General features: G+C 43.2%; 1 protein-coding gene across 7 annotated transcripts in view; it reads right to left on the bottom strand.

Moving 5' to 3' along the window:
• Nucleotides 1–15,261, bottom strand: part of LOC144474182 (phosphatase and actin regulator 2) — a 346,798-nt gene that overhangs the window by 208,132 nt on the left and 123,405 nt on the right. For 6 of the 7 annotated variants that reach the window (XM_078188823.1, XM_078188822.1, XM_078188821.1 and 3 more), the window contains exons 3-5: nucleotides 14,324–14,488; nucleotides 13,792–13,890; nucleotides 7,115–7,480 (exon numbers count right to left, since the gene is read on the bottom strand). In XM_078188823.1, coding sequence (XP_078044949.1) covers nucleotides 7,115–7,480; nucleotides 13,792–13,890; nucleotides 14,324–14,488 — 630 coding nt within the window. The remainder of the gene's footprint in view (nucleotides 1–7,114; nucleotides 7,481–13,791; nucleotides 13,891–14,323; nucleotides 14,489–15,261) is intronic. The other variant, XM_078188824.1, reaches the window with a different exon arrangement.

Raw genomic sequence — 15,261 nt, 5'->3', positions numbered from 1 at the left:
CAAGTAGTAAAACTGTCGGTAGGAGTCAGAAGAATAAATTTTCTACGCATAAAAATTGATTTTGTTAAATAGAATGGAAACGCCGCGAACGAGAAAAATGATTTCAAATTTACAGTTAAAATGGCTCCGAGTTGCAAAGGGTTAACGAGCCCGATCGCGATCGCGCGTAATTAGCAGAAGTAGATTTCCCCGTCCACGGTGTTCGCATCTCGAAAGGGAGCTTGAAAGATGCAGGGACGTCGATGCATTCTCACTGGGCAGGATGCAACAACGTGTCGAGGATCCGGCGAATTCGCGAGCCGTTCTTCTCGGCGTCGCGTACCCCCCGGTGCGGTGCGGTGCATATTTCAGCGTGCCGGCACGTTGTTTTCTGGCTGGCGCGTGCAACAGCAGGCGGCCGCGAGGGGTGCAGAGCGAAGGGTGGCGAGGACGAAAGGGTGCGCGTCGGAAGCAGCCGGGTCGATATCGACGTTAGGCCCGCCGCGAAACCTTACGCCGTTCACGGCGACGAAATTCCGAGGATCCACAGAATTCCGCGCGATCGCGACACCCCCGCAAATAATTTAAACAATTATCCTGCGCTGCCGACCATTATACAAAGCCGCGGATTTCTATAGTTTCGCAGTTTCGGCTAAGGGAAGGGTTACTTGAAACGGCATCAGGAATGAATTATAACGGACGAAGGTATTACTCGTAAGTATACTTGTTTCGTATTTTCTACGATTAACCCTTTATGGACGAGAAACGAGCGAAAGTAGTTGGTGTTTCAAGTGGCGAGTGAGAGTGACGACGGTCGGTGCTTATGTTGAGATAATTTCTGTACAGATTATAAATTGTATCTACTTTTATATAAATTGTATAGGAACTATGTGATTGTATATAAATTGGCTAGAAATTATATCATTGTATAGAAACTATATAATTGTATATAATTGTATAGAAATTATATTTGCATTATATACAAATTAAGAAATTATATAAATTATATTTGGGGTATCTACAAATTAAGAATAATTCTATATAAATTATATCTGGAGTATCTACAAATTAAGACAGTATATAATTGTTTATAAATTATATAAATTACATTTATCTACAAATCAAGACAATTCTACACAAATTATATAAATCACATCTGCATTCCACACAAATTAAAATAATTTCTATACAAGACACCCTCCTTCTGTTGCCTCCCCCGTCCAAAAAATTCATCATCAACAAAGGGTTAAACGACAGTATTATCTCACCACATCCTAATAACACATTTTTGATCATTTACAGCGTACCAAAGACATTCCCACTATTAATACCGTCACGGTTCCACGTTCGCATTTGCCGGAGGACGTTCAACCCCCGTGCACCCTTGGGATTGGGCGGGCGGGGTCCAAAGGGGCGGCGATGTGTAATCATTTAGATGTAATCTTGCGATGCGGTTCGGGCTTTCGGGGTCGCCGCAAGCTTTCCTCCCTCGGAATACACAGTTCTCTCGAGCTCTTTCGGGGGGGAAGGGATTCGATTAGACCGAATGCGCGAGATGAAAAATTGCACGCTACACACACACACACACACACACACACACACGCACACGGACGCACAATTGCCGGAGTGCCGGTCTCTTTATGTATTTATATAGAAACCGGAGACCCATCCGTTTAGGATGAAACACGTGGGACAAGGCTGGATGGTGGTGGTAGTGCATCTCCATTATCTTTCCGCCCTGAATATTCCGCTTAATATCCTCGCGGCCCGGACATTATTTTTTCCGTATCCCGATGAACGTCAAACGATCATTATCGCGGAATAAACGCTCTTTAATTCTCGAGCGACTTTGCGCGTTTAATAACAATTAAACGTTACATGATAGAGTGTTAAATAAACAGCGGATACATTAATACGTAGGATTAAATGAACGTTCGTTTGTTGATTTAGATTACATATTTGTATATTCTTGCTGTATCTTTAGTTCTATATTTATGTATTATTTTATATTTTTATAAATCTTTAATATTTAGCTGTGCATTTACGATACGTTTAGTTTATAGTTTTGACGTCTTATCTCATTTGATATATTTTAATTTTATTGTTGGATATATTTCAATCTTACCTGATATATTTCCATTTAATTTGATATATTTCTATTATCGTCTCCTTTATTTTGCTATATCATTTTTAACTCGGAACTCGCTCGAATTTTTACTATGGAAGAAATACTCCCCCCGAGTCCAACCCTTCCGGATCCCCCCGGAGATGAAACATATATAAATACGTCCAAGTACCTACAAATAAATAAACATATATATATACCTCAATCCCTCTTTTCTTCGCGGAACGAACCGAAGAACGAAATCGGACCTGAGAAGACCGGTCCGCCGACGAGGCTCCGCAAATACTTATCCGTGAGCAGATATCGATATACTCGATTTTCGATACGATGGACGAACGGTAGGATAACGCTCGTTCGAAAGTAAATCGAGAAGGGCCGGCGCCGGTTCTCGGGAACCGTATTTCGTCGCGGAATTACGCGATGCCGACGAATTAATAAAAAAAAAAAGAACACGCTCGTGAAATATTGCGGGCGAAAACTCGCGAGAAAAAAAATACGAGGAAATAAATTCGAGCGGTTTACACGCGGGGGGGGGTAAAGGGGTAAGGGAAGGAGGAGGGAAAACACGATCGGGTTGGGCCATCGACGTAAATAACGCGCGGAGAGCGTGCTTTTAATTGAATTTCAATATTTGGAGGCGGCGCCGAGCGGCGTGTGTGCTTTTCGAGAATCATTCGACGTTGAATCCACGGTGATCATTTTCACCCGGCGCCGTTATGGTCGGCATTATTTAAATGTTTTCGGAACGGTGAAGCGCGGCGCGAACGTTCGCGTTTGTTGTAGGAGATCGTTCCTTTTCTGTTCGACGCGATTGGTCGAATGTGCGATTAACGCAACCGTTTCAACCTAGGTTCAAGCCTAGATTTGCGATCGTAGTAAATTGTTACAAGAGAGGGGACGAAGTTCGCGGAATTCGCGAATCACGGCGAATGAATTCGTGGGCAGCAACAGGTTGTCCGAAACAACGAAATTCGCCCTCGAGTTCCACGGGTATCCGAAAAACGAATCGTGGGACGAGAGAGGGGGAGAGAGAGAGAGAGAGGGAGGGAGAGAGAGAGAGAGAGCGGATTTATCGGAGGCGAGAAATAAAACTGAGCCGCGCGTCCGCGCGTCCGTTTCCAGAATTTATACAAATCCCGTTCGCTGCGAGCTCGTTGATAGGATTTTAACGACCTCCCTCTCTTAATCCTCATACATTTCTTAAGGCAGCAATAACTGCGCGAAAGATAGCGGGATTACAATCTGCTGAATAGTGCCGCGCTGTTTCAATCGACAAATTGTACCATTAAAACTCCCCGTTGAAAATACTAAGGAAAATACTTAATAAATACTAATTCGTTCTTTATAGCTCGTTCTTTTATTAGTTAAATTTTTGTGCTCGAAGAGATTATTAGATTATTATTAATTTTTTATTTACGAGATATTAGTAGGCTATTAAAGGACATTAAAACTCCCTGTTGAAAATACTTTGGTTAAATGTTGGGAAATAGATTATTTTTTAAAATAGTTCGTTCTTTATAGCTCGTTCTTTTATTAGTTAAATTTTTGTGCTCGAAGAGATTATTAGATTATTATTTATTTTATATTTACGAGTTATTAGCAGGTCATTGCTGGTGGATGGAATTCTAATTAACCGTTCGATGTACTTTGTACGACCCATTGTAACACGATAAGGAATCACAGTGATCACAATAACTATTTTCCATGGTCCTATTAAGAAACATATTAAGCACAACTAAATGTTAATAAACGCAAGATTCGAGGATAATTTACACGGCTGTCTAAAATAAATAAAAGAAAAGAAACAAAAGGGCGCGGCGTCGTTGGCAGGACGCGGGCCCCAAGCGCGACGGGGAAGGGTTGAAAACCGGGAAATCGGTGGGGGAGTTGTTACTTGTCGAATCCGTCTTAGGGTATCGCGTTACCGGTCCGCATGATATATGTGGTTTTACGGCTTCGCTTTGAACCGCAGAAGAAACCCGATAACCCTCTGCTTCTGGACACGATGGTCGAGATACGGTCCGAGGGCACCACTGGAAGGGGAGGGGGGAGGGGGGGCGAAAAAGGGGAGAAAAGGGGGCCGAAAAGGTCGAGGGTCGAGCTTCGTAGCCGGTGGATTTGCGAACTCGACACCGGGCCGGGATATCGTGTGACCGTTGCCCGAGAATTTTGACTGCGCGGGGGTGAACCGGGGGGGAAAGGAGGGTGGGCAGAGTTAAGGGTTGAATCGCGAGGAAAGTTTGTGAAGCAGCTTCTTCTTTCAGAGACGGGGGATTAGGTTTACCGTCTGCAGAGAGCTACGAGAAACAGGAGACCGTTGAGAAAAGATTCTTATTCGGTTTGTTAATACAACTATATGGCGAACGTAAAGTATATATTTTGTTATTAATTATTATGTTTTGTAAAAATAAATATCATCCTTTGCACGTGAATAATAATTTTGTGAATCTACCGAATGAATCTAGTCCTACTTATCATTTTCATAAAAATAAAAATCACCAACAATACAGAACAATAATTTCATCAGCCTACTAAATACACCTCGATATACGTATCACTCTTATCAGAATGAAAAACAATCCATTCGAAAAACAAAATAACCCCCACATAATTAACAAAGAGCAATCCTCAAACGGTAATCCTAATCAACCCTAATCAAGGACCCTAAATCACTGTCATCCAATTATTAACAAAATCACAAAATCCTGGCGAACCTAAAGAAACCTTTCCAATCGTCTCGAAACGATTTAAAAGATTCGACTTAACTATACTTCCTAGATCAATTATTAATAACCCGAGCCGTTCGTCCCGGTTTCCCGAATTTCGCGGACAGCGCCGGATCACGTGACGCCGCTCCGATACGCCGAAATGCAGCGGATCGCGCGCGCCGTCGAAGACGGGCGAGCGTGACGGACGTTTTGTTATTAATTGCACGGAAATGATTCAACGTTGACGGAATGGGGCGCGCATCGCGAGCCGAGTAACAGTGACACGGCGACTGTGGGGAGGGAGAGAGGGAGAGGAGAGGAAAGGAGAGGAGAGGAGATGCCATGTGAAATTTAAGCGGTCGTCGCGTATAGCCCCGGCATACCGCGCTGTCATAACCGGGCGGCCCGTTAGCGCTCTCTGCCTCCAACACGTGATTTCCGGTAATTAGGTCAACGCCTGTGTGCTCGCGCCGTTCCGCGCAACGCTATTAGATACTCGAACGGCGCGGCTATAATTTCCTCGTAAGTCTTCCTCCACCTCGCCTCTTTCCGCGGCCAAGCAGCGTCTACGCGCATGGTCGTAAAATTTAACGACGACGTTCGATTCGAGACCGCCCCGCACACACGCGCCTCGATATATCTATCGAGACCCCGCCGAATTTTGCGGCGTCTTATGGGAATTTCTCTGTTTAATATAAACGTTTATGGCCGCCCTTTACGAGTCGATTTTATACTAAATCTAATATTGTTTCTCTGATTTATTGGCTGGAGTAAAGTTGGTCGTTATATTCCTCCAGATTTGTTTATATTTCTAGGAAAAATATGAAATGTTTCATTTGGTAAATATAAAGTCAATTTTTATTCAAGATTAAGCAAATTGTCGCTACTCGACTGCAAAGGGTTAAAAATCATAGAAGTAAAGAGTAAAAAATGAGAAGAGTTGCTAGAAGAATATAGAAATAATGGATATGAACAATGTAGAAATTATTTTCGAACCTCTTACATAATAATCGTCGATCGCGTCTCGGAGACAAAGGATTATCAGCTCGTTCCTAAACGAGCCAACAAAGACCATTCTCCATAATTTGAAGAGCGAAGCAGCAAGTTGAGGATCATCTCTCCATTGTCGCCGATGATCGCATTCGAGGTAGCATTATTATTAGTTACGTCTCTATGCGCAGAGCCCTTTCCGGACGAGAGAGCACAAAACGCGCGTGTGTCATTTACAAAGTTTTGCTCGGACGAATGTGCTCGTGTGTGCCTCTGGCTTCGTGCAGGAGTTACATATGTATGAGGGAATTACATTCACGTGCGCACGATTATATGAACGGATGAATAAATGAATAAATATGTCAACGGCCAAGAGAAGAGAAACTGGGTCGGAACGACCCTGGAGAACGTACATTATTGCGAGGGGTTAAACCGGCCGTCGCGAAATAAAAGGCCGCGCCGCGACCGGCGCCGCACAATGACCACACGATTTAGACTAATCGTGATCGACGAACCTTGAAATCGTTCCAACGTAACCCCTATCTAATATCTCTCGGAGGTAATAGCGAGTTCGACTGCTTCCAGCCAACGTCGCTGTCCGCCAGATGCTGCGCTTTTATCTCGAACGAAGTCGGGGAGGTTAACGCGTTCGCTACCAGCGTTTACGGGGAAGTTTATTGTATTTATGGTGTTGGGTATGGAGAAATATTCAAGATAAAAGTATGAAATCTGAAAATGTAAAATATAGAAATATGAAATGTAAAAATATGAAACAGAAAATATATAAAATACAAAAATATGAAATAGAAAAATGTAACATACAAAATTATGAAATGGAAAAATATAACATACAATAATATGAAAAATACTATATAAAATATGAAAGAAATATCGTCAAAAAGAAATCATAAATTCCCCAAATACAACGCCAAGTATCGCACCTTTAAATAACTACAATTACAAGATCAACATGTCATTCCTTATACAATCTACAAAATCCTAAATATCGCAACACTGGTAGCGAGCGCATTAAATTCCGTCGTCCTCCAAACAACGCGTCATCTCCAACCTCAACAGCACCTGCCATCCAAAAACAGATAATCGATCAAGAGAAGACGCCGACTAAAGAAGCCAGGCGAAGTGCCTCTATCAGCTCGCAGGACCTACGGAACACATCTCGCCCAAATCACCTACCCCTAACCCAGCGACTACCTGGCGCGACGAAAGTCCTCGTGCCAATCGCCTACTCTCATGCTGCGGCCTTATCGCAGCAGAGTCTACGCGTTGTACAGTCTGTATCTTAGGATCTTACCTTGCGTGCTGCCGTTGGGTTGGGCGGGTTGTTGCGGTATCCCTGGATAAAGGGGCGATAGATGCGGCGACGGTTGATTGCTGGCCGGTCCCGTCGAATGCTGATTCGCCGTGGTCGGTGTCGGCGTGGCGGACGGTGCTTGCTGGGATTGTTGCGATTGCTGCACCGTGCCGGCGGACGTGGGTGTTGCCGCGGGGTTGCACCCGCCGCCTCCAACCCCTCCGCCGGCCGGCTGTTGTTGTTGCTGCTGCTGTTGTTGTTGTTGTTGCTGTTGTTGCTGCTGCTGCTGCTGCTGGTGGTGTTGGTGTTGGGTCTGCTGTTGCGGCGTCGGCGGTTTTTGGCCGTCCGTCGAGTCGCCGGGTGTCTCTGAAACCGGCCAACGCGGGTCAGCTCGGGCATTAATCCACGTAGACAGATGTCCGGGACTTGTGTTCTACTGTCCGGCGGAGAGAGAGAGCAGCGTGTGTCTCTACATTGTTTTGCGAGTCCCCGGCCGGATAATCGGCTGGCTGTGGCGTGTGTCTCTCTGCCTCGGCGACGGATCCCCCGCGTAATCCCCGCCGTTCTCTCCGCGCGGATCTTTCGAGTGGCGTTTTTTTTTTTTCGTGTGTCTGTTTTTTTTTTTTACTTTCTGTAACTGTGACTTGCGACGTGAACGTGGAACCTGACGAGATATACCTGGAGACTCGACTCGTACGGGCCGCACCCTCGACGCCACTCGCACGCGCACCATCCCCTTGCACTATAGCGACGAGTCGGACCCGTGATACAGATTTCATGGAAGAATTTATTATATTGATATATAAATTTATGTTATTCATTTCCTCTGTATCTAAATGGAAACGAATTCTTCTGTTATCAGAGTCTAGAAACAAAGGCACATAAAGACGATAAAGGGAGACAAAAATTGTCTGGTCCTGTTATTAACCCCTTGCCGTACATTAACGAGTCAGACTCGCGATAGAGATTTTTAGTAATAAATCGTCAGGTATCAATGTTCATCTGCTCCTTTAACCCTTTGCGGTCGAATAGCGATTCTAAGGCTAAAATTGATCGTGCCACGTTTCAATATAATTTTTATCATATTTCTTTGTATTTAAAAAATTGTTAAGAGCAGTCAACTGTTGCACGAGTCACAAAATGCAATTCCATAGTATATAAAATGCTCCAGGTTATATAAAATGGCAACGCTACAAGTCTGAACAAAATATCTTGGATTTCTGCTTAAAATGGCTCCGACTGCAAAGGGTTGAGTGAGAATTAAATATTACTCTGTTGTTAGCAATATTTAAATATTGGAGCAGATGTGAGCGAATGATAAATATAAAATTCCTTTTTCATCGAAGAAATTAGCGCGATCGAAAAGATGATTAGTCATAGTAATAGTAAAGAAAATGGTACGGCAAAGGGTTGAAAATATTAAGGACGCGTAAGTGGTGGTCCACGCAGCGTGGAAGGAATCGTAGTGCAAGGGGTTATTCACGTACCCTTTCGCTAGACTCTCGCTCTGTTACTCTTTTTTCCTTTCACCCTGTTATCCTTTTTTCTTTCACTCTGTCAATTCTCATCCTTTTTCTCTTTCACCCTTTCTTTCTCTTTTACTCTCTTTATTTCTCACTCTCTCTCTCTCTCTCTATCTCTCACTCTTTCTATCTCTCACTCTCTCTCTCTCTCTCTCTCTCTCACTCTCTCGCTTCCCGCACGTTCCGCCAGCGAACAATTAATCAAAGGTGTCGGAGCGAGAACCAACCCCCGACACCCACGTCCCTAGCCGAACGCAAAACCGGCGTGTATGAATAATGGGGGGGAGGTAGAAGCTGCCGAACAGTTTCGGGAACCCTGGATACAGACCGAAGTTCTTTGACGGAAGATCCGCTGGTGCGCGCCAGCTATTAATCAATGAGCTGCGTTCCACGCGCCGCCGGAAAGAGGAACACTTTCGGGGGCCCGCTTCCGTAATTGCATTCCACGTTCTACGCTCGACCGTGTGTGTTCTATATGTCGGCTATCTACGAGCACCCGGTGAAATTTTTTTTACCCAACCCGTTAACGAAGCTTCGACGGCGCTGATTAACACGTTGAACGCCACGGGGGTGGTTGGTGAGCGGCGCTCGAGTTGGCAGTGACGCCATGGGGGCTATCGGTGTATGGGGTTATATACGTATGGGAATACACACATATGGGACTACATAGCTATGGGACCACATACGTATGGAAACATATGCATATGGGACCATATACATATGGGACTACATAGCTATGGGACCACATACATATGGGACTACATAGCTGTGGGACCACATACATATGTGAACATATCCATATGGGACCACATACAGGTGGAACCATATACATGTGGGACCACATACATATGGAACCATATACATGTGGGACCACACAGCTATGGGACCACATACATATGAACCAGCGCGCCCATATGTATCGCGTAATAGAAAATTCATCGTGGCGCCATGGATAATCCCTATAAAATTGTCGTGGCATTCAAGGGGCTAATAAGAGCCGAATCGCCGCGCTCGAGTCCGTTTCACGCGAGGCCGTGTCGCGAATCGACCGCCGTTGTCGCGCGTGTAATGCAACGAGAGGCGATGCAATACAGCGATGCAACACTACCGTGTAATACAACGATGCAACACCACCATGTAATACGACGATGCAGTACCGCCATGTAATACAGCGACGCGATACTTTCTCTCCCTTAACAGCCACTCAGCCTCGCGTGAAACGGCTCTTGCGCGTTCCACTCGTGTTATCATAGATCATTTGTTTAGTACGCAGAGGTAAATAGCATAATGGATTAGCCTTTCCAGATCTCGTCGTTCAGCGTTAAGAGGGAACAGGGATTTTACGGTGAGCTTGCCGGAAAGTTCGTTCTATTCTCGGACGACGTTGCCGCTGCGTCGATGATTGATCGGCGAACGTCATTCTCCAACGCGTTTTCAAAAAAGAGGATTGTCCAAACTTTCCGGGCCGCCCGATTGCGAAGAGTTCGAAGAAGCCCATTAGAAAATTTCTCGAGCAGCACCAAGGGTAGAGAGAGAGAAAGAGGAGAGAGAGAGAGAGAGAGAGAGAGAGAGAGAGAGACAGAGTAGCTTCCGATTCAGCCCCCGTTCTTTGTATTAATGTGTGCCCGCGTCTGCGCAGATTGTTAAAAGAGTAAGTACATCGATCGTCCCGTGGACGGTAAGTATTAATACCCTGGCACTGAGAGGAGTTTTTAATAAATTTTTATCAACTGTACCCCCACTCCGCGAAGAACGCGATGGTTCTTCCTTTCGTCATGCCTCGCCATGTTAGATTTTAGAGGATTTTATGCGGTCGTAGCGTGATTCGAGCTGCAACCGGTATCGTACCGTGGCTTTCGGGGTCTCTCTTCTCTCGTCGGAGATGCGACGAGAGAGAAACTCCACCCTCGAGAGCACCGGAATACGCATAAACATCCGCAGTACGCTGTTCCGTCACGTCGGTAACAGCGACGGCCCCGTTATCGTCTCACGGTAAAACAATTGCGTCCGATTGTTACGCCGCGGATTGTTCTACGGCGAGGACTGTAGATGTCTGTGAATGGCTGAAACGTCGAATCGAATTGTTTGCGCCGGTTGCTCACGCTATGACCGCATAAACGCGTCTCCGGTTTAGTAAGAATTACGTTTTTATCTCTACCGCAAGCCTCCGACAGAACAGAGAAAGTTCCGACGCATTTTTAGTGTTTTATTCCGTTAACCCTTTCGCTCCGACTGACGTATATATACCCTTTAAAAGAATGGAATTTATTCATATAAGAAGAGCTGGTAATAAAATAGCTCTGGAAAAGCGGGCGCCGAGGTACGAAAAGCGTACAATATACGTTCGTACTATATTATATGCTTTTATCTCATATTTTACACGAGATACTTGACGGTCGTATTTTTATTAAAAATTGAATATTTTAATGGTCGATGGTTCTGGTAGATGACATTTTGCGAATCAGAACATCGTCTTGACCTTCATTTGTCCTCGTCTATCTCAAGCAGTCATGATTGTACAAATGAGAGAAAAATTAGCGTAATTAAGATTTTATTAATAAATTGTACGAATATATATGGTAAATTGCAGTCAAGTATCTAGCAAGCTTATGAGCATCAAAATACAATATTTCAAAAAATAAATTACCATTATAAATTTTTATATTTCAGAAAGTGAAATGATATTACTAAATATAATACAAATATTACTAAACGTAATAAATATTATTGTAAAATTTCTCTAAAATCAGAGAAACGACTTCCACTTCGTAGCATTCCGTACCTCAGTGTCAACTATTTACTAACGCGTGCTGCGTTCACAGCTATTTTCTCGCAAGCGCTTCGCAACGAAAGGGTTAAGGACCAGCGACGCATCGCGAGAGTCCGCTTTTCGCCCACGGATCTGCGCCCGGAAATCAAGCCCGCGTCTGGCTCGCTAATCGCCGACGAAACCCAATTACATTCTTCGATGTTCAAAGCGTCGCCGTCGCCGCGCCCCTTTGCTCTTGCTCTTCGTTTCAATTCGGAGACCCGTCGCCCCTTATTTCCTGATCAGCCGGGGTTGGACCGTTTCCACGCGTGCACGGAAATTTGTATATCCGAGAGGGGGCCGGGAATTCGTCGACGGCTTGGAAAAACCATGATGGAAGTCTGCCGACGCTGGATTTGATACTTTTGATGAACTTTTGAGCCTTTGGTGATATTTTAGTTGGATGTTCGAATGTTGAAGATTGTCGAATGGCGCCTAGAAGGTTGGAGACAGTAGGATGACACCTTTCGAATAGCGAAGAGTGTCGAATGACACCTAGAATGTCGATGACAGTCGAATAGCGCCTCGAACGTCGACGACAGTCGAATGACACCTCAAAAATCAAACACAGTCGAATGACACCCCTCCAACGTTGAAGACAGTCGAATGACACCTCGAACGACTCGAAAATTATGGCTCCTCGACAGTTTCGAATGATAAGGCGCTGTTCTCCTTCGCTTAGAAAAGCAACTGGTATGTTGAACCTACCCTTCGTGGCTCTCCTTTTATCTAAGCGAATGAGGGGGATGAAACAGTGCAATAGAAGCTCGTTGCGTAATAAAGAACGGCTCGAAATTACTGTGTTAATATCGTAGAAATTGTCGTGTTATTACTATGTTATAGTGTCGTGAAATTGTAACAGTGAGAGGCGGTGAAAGAGATAGCTTAACAGTGAGAACGTGTCGATTATTAACACTAAATCTACCGAGCTCGAAAAATGGCTAAGAGTTTTGTTTTAGAAAAATGGCAAGACTGGATTTATTCATTTTGCCATTTTTATTATAATTTATTTAGACTTTCTGCCATTACAATTATAATTTATTTAGACTTTTTTGCCATTTTTACTATAATTTATTTAGACCTACTGCCAATTGTATTATAATTTATCTAGACCTTCTGCCATTTCTATTATAATTTATAATTTCGTAATATAATATAATTCACTTAATAATTTCATATATAAAAGTTTTTATAATCTAAAAAATCCTAAAAGAAAGGCGTGGAATCGGTCGTAATGATCAACTTGGTAAAAGTGTTAAAACGTGTGTCAACTATCTCTGTCTTTTTCTCGTGATTTTTGTGTACGTGGACTGCAGTGTGATTTAGTGAAAATTAGGTGTGGACGAACTCTAGACTGCGGATGTACCATCAACAAAACGGAATAAAACGTTCACTGTTGGTTGGAAGTGCGCTAGAGTAATTGCAACTATTTGCGACTGCACAATGCGCGCAGTCTATAAGCAGCGGGTGTCCGTGAAGATCAATTTTTAGTGTGGAGAAACGTCTATATATATATACGTGCGTGTGTGTGTGTGTGTGTGTTTGTAAGAAAAACAAGTGTAGAGAGAGGCTCGTCAGGAGCAAAAAAATGTTGCAACATCTATAAGTTTCGAGTATAAAAGACAGTTTCGAGTTACCCCTGAACGGCTCATCGTTCGCTCCGCTCCCGGCAGAAACGGTCCCAAAAGCTTCAAGCAAAGGTGTGTGGAAATTGTTGATTATAACCTAAGCTCCCGAATAATTAGAAGGCCCGCGTCGTTCGACGAAAGGGAAGAAAGTTGTAGAAAGCGGATTATTTTAGGCGTTGAAAATATTTCTACGTATCCCAGTTACCATTCTACCAATTATTGTTCTATTTTACTTTTTATATTCGATATCAAAACCTTTTATATTCGATATCAAAACCTTTTATATTCGATATCAAAACCTTTTATATGCAATATCAAAACCTTTACATTTAATATCAAAACCTTTTATATTCAATATCAAAACCTTTCATATGCAATATCAAAACCTTTACATTTAATATCAAAACCTTTTATATTTAATATCAAAACCTTTATATTCAATATCAAAAGATTTAAAATAAACCTATAATCTAATTAATTTAGAGGACCACGAATTAATTCGCACCCTAAATGTTTCTTCAATTACCGACCCTAATTATCTGTCGGCATTCTACCAAAGACGTTCCCTGGCAGATCGATCGAATCTCTCCGCGGTCGTTCACCGAGCACGGGATCTCTATTTTATCCGCGACTCGACTTCGCAGGTGCTTATCGTTGGCGGGTCACACGAGGTGGCAGGCACCGTCGGATAAGAGGCAAAGAGTGTAGCGCACTCACCGTTTTCCGGAAACGACGTGGACCTTATCACTGGCAGCAGTATCCCTTTCTGTACCAACTCGTCCCTGCTGGCTCGTACCGAGATCTTCCTCTCGAGCGCTGCAATCGCGAGAGAAAACGTCGCCGTTTATAATCGGTACAAAGCTCCACGGTGCTTTTAACCCTTTGCACTCAAAAAGCGTCGTTATAAAAATTATCTTGGGACGTTTAATTTTAGCGGTGCCTTGGAGTCACCAACTCGAGTGCAAAGGGTTAACGATAGGATACTCGATATTATTTCACATCCAAATATCAAATAAAATACTTAAAAGCATTGGAAGCTACTGCTAACGAGATTGAAATAAAATTCGGTGTGCAAAGGGTTAATTATAAAGCTTTCTAGAATAATATAATTTATTAGAATCGAAAGGTCTCTTAAAGTTTCTATAATATTGTAAAATTAGAAACCGGTCATTTTGACCATTTTAGTGTTAAAATAGAGGCGATTAAAATTATATATATATATATATATATAAATATTGTATATACTCACACAAGGAGGCGGCCTCGAACTTGTCCGATTTCTTTTTCCGTTTCCACTTCCACGGCTTGAATAGTCTACCGAGGGCCGAGAACTTGCTTTTCCTCTCGAGGGGCGGTGTCCTCGCGCCCGAGCCCAAACTGTTCGTCCGTAGTGCCGCCCCATTTTGTTTCTTCGCTGTAACAAACAAACGAGAACCAACAATGAACCTGCTGTTCGCCAGTCAATATTAAATAATAAGTTCGCCAATAAATATTAAATATAATAAGTTCGCCATTATATTCGGTCTACCGAAAAGTTCTGTCTACGAAGTGAAAGAATATAATCGATTTGTCAATTTTTATATTTAATAATATTTATTGTACAATTTAATTTCGTTACCTATGACCTCAGTGTGATGACAATTTGTAAAAAAACATTTCTGAAAAATATATGTCTCTATATATAGTTATTAAGACTCGATGTGACATTATCAGAAAGAATTTTCTGGTAGACCTAAATATTATTTATATTATAAATATTATAATTACTAAATTATAGATATTATTTGTATTATTTGAATGTATTCCGGACTATGTACATGTGCATCAACTCTAACACAGAAGGGCCTTACTAGCCCGTTAATAAAGAATAATATTAATAATTATCATCTGGTTGTTAATATCTATCTTAACATCGACCGATCGAAAAACTCGGTCGTAAAATTACCATTTGCAATAACGCAGAGAGCACAGCTGGTAACGCGAAGCTCGTCTAGTTATCGACTCACGGTCCCCGCGAAGACGGAGTCAACATCGACGCCTGCCGTACCGACGAGGGATGAAACCACCCTCGTCGGTCACCACCCTCGCGACAGACCAACCCTGCCGAGTAACGCAGAGCCGCGAGAAATGTTCATCGACGTTCGCCGGCCAATTCCACCGTAAGGCGTTAGCGAAAATCGCTGACGA

The sequence above is a fragment of the Augochlora pura genome, chromosome 8 (genome assembly GCF_028453695.1).
Source record: "Augochlora pura isolate Apur16 chromosome 8, APUR_v2.2.1, whole genome shotgun sequence".
NCBI lineage: Eukaryota > Metazoa > Arthropoda > Insecta > Hymenoptera > Halictidae > Augochlora > Augochlora pura.
The sequence above is the reverse complement of the archived record's forward strand: the minus strand, read 5'-3'. Positions and strand labels throughout refer to the sequence as shown.